The 17,020-nt window shown below is 40.2% G+C and overlaps 1 protein-coding gene across 1 annotated transcript; it reads left to right on the top strand.

Annotated features, from left to right (window-relative positions):
- Window positions 1-13,516: 13,516 nt before the first annotated feature.
- Window positions 13,517-14,434, top strand: LOC309560419 (olfactory receptor 1f45-like; the record flags this gene model as incomplete). The annotated part of the gene is made up of 1 exon (XM_082264055.1): window positions 13,517-14,434. The coding sequence occupies one exon, from the start codon at window positions 13,517-13,519 to the stop codon at window positions 14,432-14,434; it is 918 nt and encodes a 305-aa protein (XP_082120181.1).
- Between the last annotated feature and the right edge of the window lie 2,586 nt (window positions 14,435-17,020).

Here is a 17,020-nt window from a genome sequence, read left to right as displayed (position 1 = left end):
GCAGCCCTACTAAAAATGTGTACCAACTGCCCATTTTTGGAACTGGTAGGAAATTAAAGTGATTGTAAACGATCACCTTGTAGAACAACCTATTCAGTTTAAAAAATGAATGGCAAAAATTCTTTGGGTAGATTTAAAAAAAAACATACTGACTACCTTTTTTCCCTTTTTTTGTGTCAGTTTTCACAAATAGACGTCACAGGAAACCAACAGAGCCACAAAATGATTCAGTCAGCTCCTAGGTCAAGAAAACAACCCTTTTTTCCTGACATTGCGGAAGAGCTACAGATGACCAAAAAAGAAAAGAAAATAAACTGAGTAATACAATAATAAACTAAAATAAAATGTGGGGTGGCCAGTGTTCATGGAAAGAAAACCATCAGCTATAGCTGGGAAATACAAACTGACTGTTAAAGTGGATCTTTGACTTCTTTGTTTACTTCGTAATTTTCTCACCTCCACTAAACACATGGACATTAAAGTGATTGTAAAGGATCACCTTGTAAAACAACCAATTAAGTTTAAAACAGAAATGAAAGGCAAGATTTTTTTTTTATAGATTTAAAAAAAACTTTTTTCCCTTTTTTTAAGTGATCATATTCCCTTTATTCTCAGCTGAATAAGAGCTGGGGGGGGAGGAAAAGCAGCAGCACACTGGTCTTCTCAGTGAATAGCTGTGCACCCGAAGGAGTGTCAGGACAAGTCTGATCATTGGAGGAGAGTACACTGAGTTCCCAGCATAGCTAGAGAACTGATGGTGTGCTCTCCTGCTTAGTGTGGTCAGTTTTATATGAAATCAGAGGGACTAGCAGGAACACCAGGGATTTCATATAATGCCTACAGCTGGGACTTCGATGACCTCCAGCAAACTTCTACTTACAATGCCACAGGATAATCAGTTGCCTCCTTCTGATATCCACCGGGCACTCCTCAGTGAGGGACACACAGAGTCACAATACCACAGAACACCTTTTTACTCTTTCCCCAACTTCTCTCGGGTACTCTTCAGTGAGCTCTCCAGACCATAAAAATCCCAGACCAGACTTTTTGGAAATAGCAACTCCCCCCAAGCTTAAGCTACAGCTGGAACTTCAATGACCTCCAGCAGACTTCCAGCAGATTGACCTTAGGGGCAGAGCTCCTAGGCAAGGGACTTGCAGGACTGGAATCAAGACCCACACACTTCTGCTCCAGGCCTCAGATTATTTATGGGCGCTCCAGGACCCCTACTGGACACATAATTTCAGGGGATAGCTGGATCCCCATAAATATTAAAACTGCCCCTTTGCCCTCCCTCCCATTATGATTCTAGAATCCTCTAGTATGCAGAGGGAAGCAATCAGATTAGCAGCCTGTGAAACACTGAGCAGACTAAAGTAATCAACCACTGCTCCACTGGCTACATAGGAGCTAAACTAAATTTAACTAGCAGCCTAAATCTTAACTAGGAAAGTGTTACAATTATATACAATGGTCCTGATTTTAAAATATTGTTTCTGGGAAAAAAACGTGACAATGTTATTTGCAAATAAAGAAAAAGGTTTGTTTAAAAAAGTTGCACTTTTTTATGCAGCAATGAAAAAATACCAAATGAAAACAAAAAAAATAATATTGGTAAAAATATAAAAATTTCATTAAAGGGTAAAGGGAGAAGAGGAGGAACAATTTAATTAGTACATATTAGAGTTAAAGCAGAACTTCACCCTAAAGGGGGGTTCCACTTTATGCCCCCCCACACTAATTTAGACACTTTTTTTGGTGGGGGAGCAGGTACCACCGCGCCAGTCCACCGGAAGTTCTCCCCCAACCCGCAACCTTCTGGGACATGTCACAGGTCCCAGGAGGCTGCATGACCATTCACAAAGCGCAGCGCACTTTTTATTTTTGTTTGTTATAGTATTATCACTGTATTATTGTCACTGGTGACATCAGTGGCAGTTAATCAATTCCCACCCAGTGTCAGTGGGTGTCAGATTGCCCACAGCACTATCGCAGTCCCATTAAAAATCGCTGATCACCACCATTACTATTATAAAATAAAATTCAAGTATATATACCATAGATGCTCTAACCTTCACGAAAACCAATCAATATACTCCTATTGGGATTTTTATCAAACACATGTAGCAGAATACATTTTGCCCTACATTTATTATTTTAAAGAAATTTGATTTTATTGGTAACGTTTTATAGCAGAGATGTAAAAATATAGTTGTTTAGTTTTTTTTTTTTAATGTTCAGTCTTTTTTCATTTTTATAATAGAAATTTAAAAAAACCCAAAGGTGATCAAATACCACAAAAACAAAAGCTCAATTTGAAATAAATTATATACATTTTTGGGTACAGTGTTGTATGACAGCGCAATTACCAGTTAAATTATTGCAGTACAAATTAAAAAATGGCCTGGTCATGAAGGGGGTAAAAGCTTTTGGAGCTGAGGTGGTTAAAGTGGAACTTTAGTCAGAAAAATAAGTCCCGCTAGATGACTGCAGGCTGGCCCCATTTGCAGGTATAGCGATATAAAACATTAAAAATAAGTGTCTATACTGTATAAAATTCTTTAATACACTGTCTCACCCTGCTCTGGCCATGCTCAGTTGCTCTCTATTTTTAGGCTATGCCAGGTTTGTAGAGGCCGATCTGCTGGCAGCCTTAAATCTGAATTAAACCCTCCTATCCTTTACAGCCAAGGAAGCTGCTGCTGTTTGATCTGCAACTGCCATGATGTGATCAGTTATGACACCAGCTAGTTGATGGTTTGAGAGTTTGATTGAGAACACAAGCAAATGTGACAGTAATCCCAGCATTCCAGGAATGTAACTGTTTTTGAAACTGTTAAATCGATGGGTTTAGTTCTGCTTTATGATTTACTGCTGCTCATGGGATCTGGGCTTCAGCAAGATAGCAGCCTTCAGTAAGAAGAAACAGGAGCAATGCTGGAGGCAATTTACAGCACACACTAATTATGGTAGCAGAATTATTAATGTGGAATGTATATTCCTTGATAAAGAACATTGTTTTTTATCGAGTTGTTATGGGTAAAGTTCAGTTTTGTAGAAGAGGAAGAGGTGCTAAATATATTACATATGCCCTACAAGCTTTGTTGAAGGTTCTTAGCAGGGGAGTAACTATAGGGGTTGCAGGGGTTGCAATTGCAACCGGGGCCCAATGCTCCGGGGGGCCTGTGCGGCTCCCCTGTACACCTGGATAGGAGGGGTGGCGGGGGCAGCATGTAGAGAAATCACTGTCCTCCTTTTTCCTCCTGAAGTTGCAAAATGGAGCAGAAAATGGAGGAGATCAGTTCTCCTGTATGCTGCCCCTGCCACTCCTCCTATTCAGTTCACTTGTGTTCTGCTGTCTCTGGGCCCCTGTGTGCTCCCCTGGTCCCCCCCCCCCCACCCTCCCCTCTCCTGCAGACTGCTACAGAGGATGTGTCACAATAGAGAAACAGGAAGGGGTAGGTAAATATGTAATTTACAAGCTCCTTTCTTTTCTGAATGGACAGAGTCATAGTCAGTGACATTGTAAAAAAATAAAATGATAAAAAATAATACAATTAAAATACCAAAAAATAGAATGAAAAAAAAAAAACAAAAAATAAAAACTACTGACACCTGTGGGTGAACTTCCAGGACCGCAAAGTTCACACTTGCAACCAGGCCCTGGAATTCCACCACCGTGGGGAGGCCCCAAGATAGCAGGAAGGGGGCCCACTGCAGAACTTGTGAAAGGGTCACGCTGCAGGACTGTAATAAAGGGCCCCGCAATGAAAGTAAAGGGCCCCAGGATCAGTGGGAAAAGCCCCAGGCTTGAAGGGAAGGGCCCCAGCAAGGGGTCCAGGGGGCCCTTCATGGTTTCTTGCACCGGGGCCCTGAAGGTTGTAGTTACATAGTTACATAGTTAGAGAGGTCGAAAAAGACACCAGTCCATCCAGTTCAACCTATGATGTGTGTGTGTGTTTGATGTTAACCGTACATTGTTTACCCCTATATGTTGTGGTCTTTAAGGTGTACATCTAATAGTTTTTTGAAACTATCGATGCTCCCCGCTGATACCACTTCTCTGGACTCTCTACAGTTCCAGCACATCCTTCCTGAGGACCGGTGCCCAGAACTGGACGGAATACTCCAGATGTGGCCGGACCAGAGTCTAATCTCTTTATTTCTGGAGTGAATCCCCTTTTTTATACATGCCAGTATTTTGTTGGCTTTGCTTGCAGCAGCTTAGCATTGCATGCCACTGCCAAGCCTGTTGGGCACTAGGACCCAGATTCACTCAGAGGTTCCCCCCCTAGTGAGTAACTTGCGTTCGTATTTATGACGCCTAAGTGCATTACTTTACATTTTGCAACATTAAACCTCATCTGCCATGTAGTTGCCCACCCCATTATTTTGTTCAGGTCCGCTTGTAAGGTTTCCACATCCTGCATAGAAGATATTGGCATGCTTAGTTTAGTATCATCCGCAAATACCGAGATTATGCTAGATATCCCCTCCTCTAGATCATTTATGAATAAATTAAACAGTATTGGTCCCAGGACAGAACCTTGGGGGACCCCACTTTCCACACCCTCCCTATCTGAGTACTCCCCATTAATCACCACCCTCTGGACTCGCCCCTAGAGCCAGTTCTCTATCCAGGTACTCACCCTATGGTCCATACCTACATTCCTTAGTTTGTACAGTAAGCGTTTGTGGGGAACGGTGTCAAATGCCTTTGCAAAGTCCAGATACACCACATCCACAGGCTTACCTAGATGGCAACTCACTTTATCGTAGAAGGTTAATAGATTGGTCTGGCAAGAACGATTTTTCATGAAGCCATGCTGATTACTACTAATAAAACAGTTTTCATTACTAAAGTCTTGTATGTGGTCCCTTAACATCCCCTCCAAAATCTTACAGACTTCTGATGTTAGGCTGACGGGCCTATAGTTACCCGGGATATATCTCTGCCCTTTTTTAAATATTGGTACCATGCTGGCTTTTTTCCAATCAGCTGGTGCCATTTCCGTCTGCAGACTATCCGTAAAGATCAAGAATAATGGTCTGGCAATCACCTGGCTGAGTTCCTTAAGAACCCTCGGGTGCAAGCCATCCGGTCCCGATGATTTATTTATGTTAAGTTTCTCTAGTTTAGTCCTAAGTCTATCTTCTGTAACCATTAGTTATGCCTCTGGTTCTTAGGACATATTTTCTACTTTAAAATTTTTTAAATTGTTAAGAATAAATTTCACAGCATTGGGTAAGTGTAGAAGAAAATCGCTTCCTTACTTCCTGTTGTGCCAAGGCCAAAAAAAAAATGGCTGTGTTTACCATAAGACACATGTGTGCTGATACCCGGTATTCAAATCTATATGGTTTTGCGTCATATTTGGGATAAGTTATGAATACTTTTTACAACACCATATTATACATGGCAAAGGATTCCAAGAGTCATAGAGGTTGGCTAAAAAAGACAGCACAGCAGAGCTATTTGCTTTAAGAAGCAATGGGGCTGATTTACTAAAACTGGAGAATGCAAAATCTGTTGCAGCTGTGCATGGAAGCCAATTAGCTTCTAACTTCAGCTTGTTCAATTAAGCTTTGACGAAAAAACCTGGAAGCTGATTGGTTTCTTTGTAGAGCTGAATCAGATTTTGCACTCTTTCTAGTTTTAGTAAATCAACCCCAATTTGTCAACATAAAACTGCAGACTAAAGCTGGCCATACAGCAGTGGAATTTCAAATGAAATTCGTATGAAATTTCTCAGTACATTTGATGGCTTCAGGAATCTTTTTCACAAGTACTTTAAAATTGAATTTGCTTTTAATATTTGATTTTGGAATTATTGTAATTTCCTTAACACAAACCACATACACTGTTTTTTTGTATGTTCAAAAAATAAATTATTTTCAATTATTTTTTATTGAACAAAAAAGTCATACAATAGAAGTGAAGACATCAACATAGTTCAAAAAAAAATTTCAATCAAACTTTCTCATCAATACAGTAAAAAAAAATGGTCATCGATTTGACTCTAATATTAATTTAAAAAAAAACAAACAAACATTCCTAAAATAAAAGATTTTGCATGAAATTCTCCTAGTGTATGGCCAGCTTAAGCGGACTGATAAGTGACTAGATATTGCTAATGATTTTGACTTTTATTTTAAAACAAAAAGTATTTTTTCATCAAAGAAACAAATGGAGAGCCCTTTAAATTAAATTGCAACTTAAAAACAGAAAGCAAAATAATAATAAACTATATTTCCTATTTACTGAAAAAAAATAAATGTTTTGCACATGATAAAGAAATTTTATAAATGTATCTTTTTAGCCCACTTTTGTATTAATTTTGGTAAATCTGGCAGCAGAATGAAAATGGAAGGGGATACAGGATTTTTCTAGAAGAGTCACAAGAGTTTATTTAATTAAAGCTTCTCAAACCCTTTTACTTTTGTGCCCCAGGCTCGTGATTGGTGGACTAAACAGACTAATGCTAGTTTTGCTTATAGGGCAGGTATCCAGCTGGTTCTAATGACTTTAACTTTATTTATTTATTTTTTTTACTTTTTATTGAATTTAATTTTTTTTCCTTATATAAAAAACAAAGCACATTACAAATAACCATACAGAAAAAAAAAAAAATATTTGAAATAAATAAATTTATCAATATCAACAATTTGTTCTGGAATATAGCAGTCATCTCTGGGAAATGTTTAGCTTTACAGAATAATCAGTAATCAAATTAAATTCCACACCAGCTTTAACTTTATTAGTCATGTGATATGGTCTGGGATGAAAGATGCAGAGCCTATATGAAGTAATACACTATATTTTAGAACTGGTGAGAACTGCATACTAAATAGGACCCTGCCTAAGAGTCTATGGTTGTGATTTTTTTTTTTTAGTTATTTGTTATTGTTCTTACGCCTGTACAATTATATTTTTTTCTTGTGGTTAATAATAGTTTTACAATAACACAATCTAATTGAAGCGTGGATCCCAACTCATTATCTATGGCCGTGCTTCAGGGATGAAGACCCTCTTGGGGACTCCCATTGCTGATAATGTCCCTGTTGTATAATCTCGGCTTTATATATTTATCATGGCTGTCATACAGAATTCTCAATAACACTTCCCTTGATTTCTTGTGTAACTTCCAGTTTATTTTATTTATCCAAATGGAAATGTATTTATATCTTAACAAAAAATTGAAAATTAATTTCTTTGTTCGCCTTGTAATTTATAACTAAAATACTGCCTACCAGTCCTTTTCTGGCTACCATTTACCCTACTTAGATCTCGCTGATACTAAAATAAATATATTTATTTTGGTTAGTTGAAATGTAGATTACCTGAAAAAATCTGAAAAGAAAAAAACACAACTGGTAAGAATAGACTGTCAATTTTTTATTTATTTTTTTATTGTAATATGGCATCCTAGTCTTAGTCTGTGGGGTTCAATGTTGAGTTGGCCCACCCCTGGCAGCTATAACAGCTTCAAATGCAGATTATCTGAAAAAAAAATCGGAAAAGAAAAAAACAAAACTGGTAAGAATAGACTGTCAATTCTTTTTTTTTTTTTTTTTTTTTTATTGTAATATGTCTTTTGGTTTGTCCATATTGACTATTAGAATGACATTTCAAGTTCACTTTGTCCTTTATTATGTCCTTTATTATATGTTTTTTTTTTGTTTTGGTTTTTTTTTGGTGTTTTTTTTTTTTTTTTTTTTACATTTTGGTAGGTAGAAAATCATAAAAAAAATCTAAATAACGAAAAATTGCAGAATAAAAATTAACACACTTCTACGATACACTTATGATCTGTAGTCTGAAGATCTGTGTGCACTAAACAAAGCTAATAAATTAAGTTTTCAACATGTACATGTTTATTTTGCATTATTTTTGGAAAAAAATTATATTTTTTTTACATGCCCTTTACATTTTTACCGACCAGTTGTGCCATTATTTTTTTAAGCATGCCCTTATACGGGTTCTTCTGCTTGCTATCTGTATATAACACACTGCAACCAATATTCTTATGGACTGCCGATCCAACATTATTCACATCATTTCCAATATTAGCTGCCTAGTTAGTATATTGTTTTCAGTGGATGTTTGTGAGTCTAAGGAGAAACTATTGAAGGCAATTCACAGGGGTTGATTTACTATAGGCAAATAGACTGTACACTTTGCAAGTGCAGTTCCTCCAGAGCTTAGTAAATGAGGTAATGCTTCACTATACAATTAATAGAATACCGTTCCATGAGGACGTCACGGTGACGAAACTAGTAGGGCGGGGCCAGGATCCCGACAGACACCGCAACGTAGCTTTGCTTGCACTCCAGGCTCGCAGCTGGAGCCAGAGAAGAGATAGACAAGCGAATCATTCCAGTGTTGGGTAGACACTTGGGAATGTGAGTTTACCTCATTATGTTTTAACAAACCAATTTGTTTTATGGAGTTATGCTATGGGTTCCCTTTTTCTTTTTTTCTCAATAATCCTACCTCATACACCTCTGAGATATAACATCTATGGATAAAGTGGGAAGATCCATCTGGGAGTTTTGGACCAACCTGCCTGGTTATATATATTTTTAGGCCTCTTACACACGATACTCCTGTTTGAGCATCTCCTTTTTCAGCCATAAATTTCAGGCGTATTTGTCTTATTGAAATGCGCGCATTTTCACGCATTCGCGTGCATTTTTGCGCATGTGCGTTTGAGTAAATTTGCGTTTTTTCGCGCAAATTCGCATCTTTTCACGCAAATGTATTCTCACGTCCTTGTAAAATATGCAAATTAGCATTTTTTAGATCACAGAATGTTTGTGTGCGTTCCTTTTTTTCGCATTTGCGCACATTAGGCGTAAATAACTATCCAAAAATGCAGATTTTTCTGTTTTGTTCTTCTGAAGAATTTATGTGCCCGTGTGCATAGGCACATTACAATGAATGGGCTGTATTTTAGCTCAGAAAAAAAAAGAAAAAAGCTGTACTGAGCTTTTTTAACCACTTTAAAGCAGTAGTATACCGATTTTTGTGACTTTTACCTACAGGTAAGCCTATAATAAGGCTTACCTGTAGGTACAATTAATATCTCCTAAACCTGCACGGTTTAGGAGATATTTGCCCTGCATGCAGCCGCTGACGTCTGCGGGGGATGCGCTCTGAAGGTCCGGCGGACCTTCAGAGCTGCTTGCTGGATCTTGCCGGAAAGTGAAACTCCTGCGCGCATGCGCGGGAGTGACGTCATCGTGGCTCTGGCCACTCACATCGCCGAACCCGGAAGAGAAGCTGAGGGAGCATGTCAGTTCCCACAGTGGTGTCTGGGGTTCCGTGTCGGGGCTTAGTTTTAACCACTTGCCGACTGCCGCACGACTATTTACGGCGGCAGTCAGCTCCTCACAGGCAAAGTGATGTAGGGCTACGTCGCTCGCCTGTGAGGCTCTAGTGGGCGAGCGCGCGCGCCACCGGAGGCGCGCTCCCGCCCCCACTCGCTCCCCAACATGTCCGCGCTTGTGACCGGCGGATCCGATGTCCGCTGGTCACTCGCAATCGTCCAGTACAGAGGGAGAAAGGCAGGCGGCTGATGTAAACAAAGCCACCTGTCATTCTCCCCTCTGTAAGTGCAGAGATCATACGGTCCTGCTATGTAGGATCGTATATCTCTGTAGTTACACAAACAGCCACATCCCTATACAGTTAGAAGCACGCCCCTAGGGACACACTTAACCCCTCCTTCTCCAATAAAGTTAACCTCTTCCCTGCCAGTGTAATTTTTACAGTAACAGTGCATATGTATAGCACTAATTACTGTAGAATTGTCACTGGTACCCCCAAAAGTGTCAAAAATGTCAGTCAGGGGTCCGATCTGTCCGCCGCAATGTCGCAGTCCCGCAAAAAAATGGCAGATCGCCGCCATTACTCGTTAAAAAAAAAATAAAAATGACAAAATTCTTTCCCTTAGTTAGTAAATGCGATAACTTTTGCGCAAAACAATCAAAATAGGCCCATTGCGATTTTTTTTTACCAAAAATATGTAGCAGAAAACAAATTGGCCTAAAATGTTAAAAACTAAGACTAAGACTGGGATGCTATTAAAGGTCATGTGCATGTAAAGGCAGGCGTCCCAATACTTTTGGTAATATAGTGTATTTAGGTTATTGGCAAGCTGCTTCAGATTACCCGCAAAGCATTTTAAAGGGAACTGAGATCAGTACACATATATAGATTTTTGAAGATACGGGATTGTGTAATGTGTTATTGATTTATTAATGTGTCTTCCATTATTGTGGTGGTGCATTGGCCAACTACATTTGACTTTAAAATCACAGGCAACAGCCCCAATATTCAATATTTTAAAGCTTGTGATTTTAAACCAATGTTTCACAGTATTTTTTGAAAGTTATGTAAGTTGTGTAAGATCTACAAAATACATATTTTAAAAATACACATTTAAAGTCAAAGAGCAGTCTTGGATTTAAAAGAAAGAGCCCAGTAGAAGCCAATTGCTATCATTCCGATTGTCCTCTGCAAAGAGGAATACAGAGGAGGCAAGGAGGGTGGAGGAGGGGAAATGGGTCCCTGCTCTGACTTTTTCAGCAATGTGGAACAACAGATTTTTTTTCCCCAGCAAAGCGTTAACCCCGATAAGCATAAAAAAAGGAGTATAGAGCACCTGTTGGTTGGAAATTAGTAAAATTGTAATAATAAGCAATATCAAATTATTACTGGGAAAAAAATATATATTGTTTTTAAATTGTGTTTTTCATTCCCACAAAATCAAATATATATAAACCATGTATACCATATACTCACTGTAAGGAGAAATTCCAGGCAAAAAGTGGGAGCATTAAGTAAACTACTCATGCCATCCACCAAATACTATAGGTTCTTCTAAATTGATAAATTATAATCAATTCAGAAATTGATGAATTGATTGATTTAGAAACTCATGCCATCCAGCAAATACTATAGGTTCTTCTAAATTGATAAATTATAATGAGTGAAGTGGATTTGTAGAATTTGATTTCTCTACAAAATTACTGATTTTGCCATTATTTTTAATTTCACTGCAGCAAGAACTCTCAATTTTGCTCATCAACCTGCTTTGGCAAAATGAAAAAAGAAAAATCATCTTTTTTTACTTTATTTAAAATGTGTTTTTATGGGGGTAGGGTAGTTTGTTTTATTTTATTTGGGGTTTTTTTTCTTTTTTTTCTGCGTTTTTTTTTGTGTGTATTTGATTCATATTCATGTATTCTTGATTTAAATGTTTTAACTTTTTTTTATGTTTCTTTTTTATTTTTATTTTTTTTTAAAAATAAACATAAAACAATGAGGTCTGTTTTTTTGGCACAAGGTCCAAGATATTTGAAAAGTTTTTTGAAAAGTTGATTTCTGCGCTAGACTGACCTGCTGGATAGAGGGTCTGTGGGTGGGTGGTAGGTGAGAGAGGGCCACTTGGGGAAATTAACTCCCAATCTATCTGGCCCGACTGGATGAAAAAAGGCAGTGGACCCTTGTTAAGGGGTCTGGGCTGCTTCCTTAAGATACGGTCTTAAAGGTTATGCTGTCGGTTGCAGATCCGAATAGCAACATTTACGCCCTGAAGAAGGGGGAGTCTCTGTTCCCCCGAAACGCGCTGGCTTTAACATGTTCTGCTACCAGTAAAACAATGATCTTCTGATCTAAGTGGGATTCTTATTGCTGATTTTGGGCGCTCCTTTAACCGACCACCACTAGATGTTTGAAAAGAGCCTTCATGCCCTACAGGAGACATTTACAGCCTATTTACCCTTTAGTCCCAGCTCACATATGTGCGATGACAGACGCTGCAAGTGATTCGGAGCGCACGGCTCTAAAAATGACATGCAATATCTGTGCGATGCGAATTCAGCCATACAGATTGTATGGCTGAATTTGCATCGGATTAGGACACAACTCGCACAGGACCCTTATTTGGGTCCGCACCAGAATCGGATCACATGGGTGTTCACACCTATGCGATCCGATTCATGTCCGAACTGACAGTTCGCACTGCGATATGCAAACTTATCTGGGGGTGTCGTTAACTTTGTATTGACACCCCCAGCCTTTCGCATATGGCATTGTGAACTGCCTGCGAGTTGAATGCGATGCGGGAACCTGCAGTGGATTTGTAGGATTCCCGCATCACATATGTGTGAACCGGGACTTAATGCCACTATTAACCACTTTGATTTTGCCTTTGACTTCAATTTATATTGCCAAAATTTCAGAGAAATGAAAACTCCCAATTCTGTTCATCTCTATTCATAAAGTTAAAGAGGTTGTAAACCCCAAAAAAAATTTATTTTTCTTTTTGCAACCTGCAAGAGAAACACATAATGAGCTAGTATACATCGCATACTAGCTCATTATGAAATACTTACCTTAGAAGGAGCCCCAATGTGCCGTCCGCTTACCTGTATGACGGGCGACATGTCCAGTCGCCCGTCTTCCGGGATCGCGGCATCCGGCCATCTGATTGGCCGGAGCCGCGGTGACGTCACTCCCGCGCACGCGCGTGGGAGTCGACGGTCACGGCACGGAGCTCTGAAGGAACGGCACCAGCAGCCGTTCCTTCAGAGCGCATGCGCCAGTGATGTCACTGGCTGCATGTAAGGTAAATATCTCCTAAACGGTGCATGTTTAGGAGATAATTACAGTACCTATAGGTAAGCCTTATCATAGGATCACCTATAGGTACAAGTTACAGAGGAGGGTTTACTTCCTCTTTAATTCAGTTTATCCTAATCTGAATTATGAAAAGTCCCCTCCAATCACAAGCATGCACAGCTTTGTAGAAAGACAGCAGAAAGATTCTCTTTGAATCCCCTATGGCAGTGATGTCGAACCTTGGCACCCCAGATGTTTTAGAACTACATTTCCCATGATTTCCACTACACTGCTGAGTGCATAAGCAATAGAAAAGAACAAAAGAGAAGTTATATAACTATATATATATGTATGTGTATATATATATATATATATATATATATATATATATATATAAAATAACGGCTCAAACACAGGTATTTGAAAAATAAGTAAAAAATATATTTTATTGAGGTTGAGACAAGTATTGTACCATATAAAAAATTGAGGTATGTTCAAAGGCCTGTGAACTCTATCCCAAGTGAACTAAGTCCCTACTCATAAAACACACAATGAGCCTCAAAAGAACTCCACCCCACGCCGAGTGCATAAGCATCATGGGAAATGTAGCTCCAAAACATCTGGGGTGCCAAGGTTCACCATCACTGCCCTATGGTGTAGCCCACTCTCCCTCTGCTTCCTACTTCACCAACCACATTCAACCTTCCAAGGCAGGTTGGTTCTGGTCTTAGAGAAAGCTCATTTTTGGAGGGGCCCGCTATATGATCCACTCCCAAGTTTATTTTAATACATTTCAGCGCAATCTTTGCTCTCTTATTTGTTATATTTTATTTTTTGGTTGGCTCTAATAACTTTCCTATATTTTACTCTTTGACTTTAGCTCCTGAGATGGCCAATACAAACTTCTCTGCTCTTCAGTTTGTCTTATTGGGATTCTCAGATTTCCCTCAAATGAGGATATATCTGTTTTTTACGTTCTTCATCATGTACCTCATAACCCTCATAGGAAATGTGATAATCCTTACCTGCATCGTGTATGACCAGGCTCTCCACTCCCCTATGTACTTCTTCTTGAGCAATCTTTCATTGGTTGATATCTGTTTCACGTCCAGCACTATCCCCACCCTTCTCTCAACCCTGATCTCTGACAATAGGTCCCTCAGCTTCCCTTCTTGTCTCAGCCAGATGTTTTCCTTCATCTCTTTTGGAAACCTGGAGAACAACATCTTGGCCATCATGGCGTACGATCGTTACGTGGCCATCTGCAGCCCGCTGAGATACGCCTCGAAGATGAAGAGCAGCTTATGCATTTTGTTGGTCGCCATTTCCTGGATAGCTGCATGTTCTCATTCTCTTCTTCACACCCTAATGTTGGCTACTCTTCGATACGTTGGGCTAAAGAAAGTATACCACTTCTTCTGTGAAATCTCCCAAGTCTTGTCTGTGGCAGATTCAGATGCGTCCTTAAATTTCTCCCTCATCGTCACAGAGGGGGCCGTGTCTGTTGGTATTCCTTTCACATGTATCATATTATCCTATGGATTTATCTTGGTGGCCCTCTTCCAGCTTCATTTCACTAATGGGAGTCAGAAAGCGTTCTCCACCTGCTCTTCTCATCTGACGACTGTTTGTCTGTTCTATGGGACAATTATTTCAGTTTATTTTCGGCCTTCTGGTGGCTCAGTTGGAGTTGGAGAAAGAGCGGCTACTCTAGGGTACACTTTACTGACGCCAATGCTGAATCCAATTATTTATGGCTTGAGAAATGAAGCAATGAAGAAAGCTATGGGTAAAGCTTTTCAATAAACTATAACAATAGGGGAATTTATACAGTAAAATAACAACAAAAATCCTTATTACCAATATTCTAGAAACAAACAATAGGAGGCGAGGTGGCTTTTGGTGGCTCAGTTGGGGTTGGAGAAAGAGCGGCTACTCTAGGGTACACTTTACTGACGCCAATGCTGAATCCAATTATTTATGGCTTGAGAAATGAAGCAACGAAGAAAGCTATGGGTAAAGCTTTTCAATGAAGTATAACAATAGGGTAATTTATACAATAAAATAACAATATAAATCCTTATTACTAATATTCTAGAAATAAATAATAGGAGGCGAGGTGGCTTTTGGTGGCTCAGTTGGGGTTGGAGAAAGAGCGGCTACTCTGGGGTACACTTTACTGACACCAATGCTGAATCCAATTATTTATGGCTTGAGAAATGAAGCAATGAAGAAAGCTATGGGTAAAGCTTTTCAATGAAGTATAACAATAGGGGAATTTATACAGTAAAATAACAATATAAATCCTTATTACTAATATTCTAGAAACAAACAATAGGAGGCGAGCTGGCTTTTGGTGGCTCAGTTGGAGTTGGAGAAAGAGCGGCTACTCTAGGGTACACTTTACTGACGCCAATGCTGAATCCAATTATTTATGGCTTGAGAAATGAAGCAATGAAGAAAGCTATGGGTAAAGCTTTTCAATAAACTATAACAATAGGGGAATTTATACAGTAAAGTAACAATATAAATCCTTATTACCAATATTCTAGGAACAAATAATAGGAGGTGAGGTGACTTTTGGTTTAAAACAAACCTTGATGGATTTCATCATATTTATTTTTATGCCACTTGGGGTAGCCATGTTTCATTTTAAATAGCCTTATTAAAGATAATATATTGTTTTGTACATTTTTTAAATGTTCAAAGCGGAAAAAAAAAAACAAATGTTTAACCACTTCAATACCGGGCACTTTTCCCCATTCCCGTCCAGGCCAATTTATAGCTTTTAGCGCTGTTGCATTTTGAATGACAATTGCACGGTCATGCAACACTGTACCTAAACCAAATTTATGACATTTTTTTCCCACAAATAAAGCTTTCTTTTGGTGGTATTTGATCACCGCAAGGTTTTTTCTTTTTTGCTAAACAAATAAAAAAAGACCGAAAATTTTGAAAAAAATAAAGTTTTTTTTGTTTATGTTATACAATTTTGTAAATAGATAAGTTTTTTCCTGCACTGATGAGCACTGATGAGGCCGCACTGACAGGCACTGATGAGGAGGCACTGATGGGGTGGCACTGATGGGGTGGCACTGATATGCGGCACTGATATGTGGCACTGATAGGTAGCACTGATATGCGGCACTGATGGGCACTGATATGTGGCACTGATAGGTAGCACTGATATGCAGCATTGGTGGGCACTGATAGGCGGCACTGCTGGGCACTGATAGGCGGCATTTATGGGCACTGATAGGCGGCACTGATAGGTGGCACTGATGGGCACTGATAGACGGCACTGATCAGCACTGATGGGCGGAACTGATAGGCACTAATGGACACTGATAGGCAGCACTGGTGGGCAATAATGGGCACTGGTGGGCGGGACTGATAGATGGCAATGGTGGGCACTGGTGGGCAGCACTGATGGGGAAGGCACTGGCGGACAACACTGATGAGGGGGGCACTGGCGGGCTCCCTGAGCCCTGATTGCCATCCCTGGTGGCCATAGTGGGCATCCCTGGTGGTTCTAGAGGCACCCCCCCCAAAGGTCTGCACTGGTAATCACTGCTCTGATTACCTTTGCAGACCCCCCCCCCTCCCCCGTCAGGAGAGCCGCAGATCGGCTCTCCTCTACTCATGCCTGCCAGGCACGAACTGAGGAAAGCCGATCAACGGCACTTCCTATTTACTATGTGACCAGCTGTGATTGGACACAGCTGGTCACATGGTAAAGAGCCTACGTTAGGCCAGGGGGCAGGCGGGTAATTGCCCCCTGGGCCACTCTGATGCCCCATAAAAAGGCTGCACCGCTTCTGCCACAGACATGCCTAAGAGATTCCTGGTGAAGAGAAGTAAAAAGTCCCCACTGCTTACCTATTGAGTGCGGGATAAAGATAAGGACAGAGCACAGCCCTCCCCCCAACATGGATGGTGTAAGCTGTGTCTGAGCAGAGGCCGGTGTCATGCCCCACTGGAGACTCTCCTCCTCTGGCTAGCCCCGACCGAGCTGTCCAGCTCACCCCCAACCGCTCTTGCTGGCCAGGTTGGGAAACCAGATTTGGCTTGTGAGTAGAGAGTACCTAGGGCGGAGCTTTAGCCTGGAATGGGGGTCAGGAGGAGGCCGGAAAGAGATCGAGTGGGAGAGGGGCCAAGTTTCTGCACCATGGGCCTATGGTTTGTACTTGCCCTCTGGGCTGAAAGTTGCCAGTCAGCCCCTGGGCATTGACATCTAACAAAAAAACGCTTGTAATCTGCCAAAAAAGAAGCTCATGTACTTTTTTTGAGCTTCAGGCATTTTTCTTCAGGCGACAAAACGCTCAGATGTGAACAGGGGTCATTGAAATTAATGGAATTTTGCTTGTTGGGCGTTTTGAGACTTCAGAGATG

The sequence above is a fragment of the Pelophylax lessonae genome (genome assembly GCF_965119305.1).
Source record: "Pelophylax lessonae genome assembly, chromosome: 7".
Classification (NCBI taxonomy): domain Eukaryota; kingdom Metazoa; phylum Chordata; class Amphibia; order Anura; family Ranidae; genus Pelophylax; species Pelophylax lessonae.
Note: the sequence above shows the minus strand (reverse complement) of the source record. Positions and strands in the feature narration are given on the sequence as shown.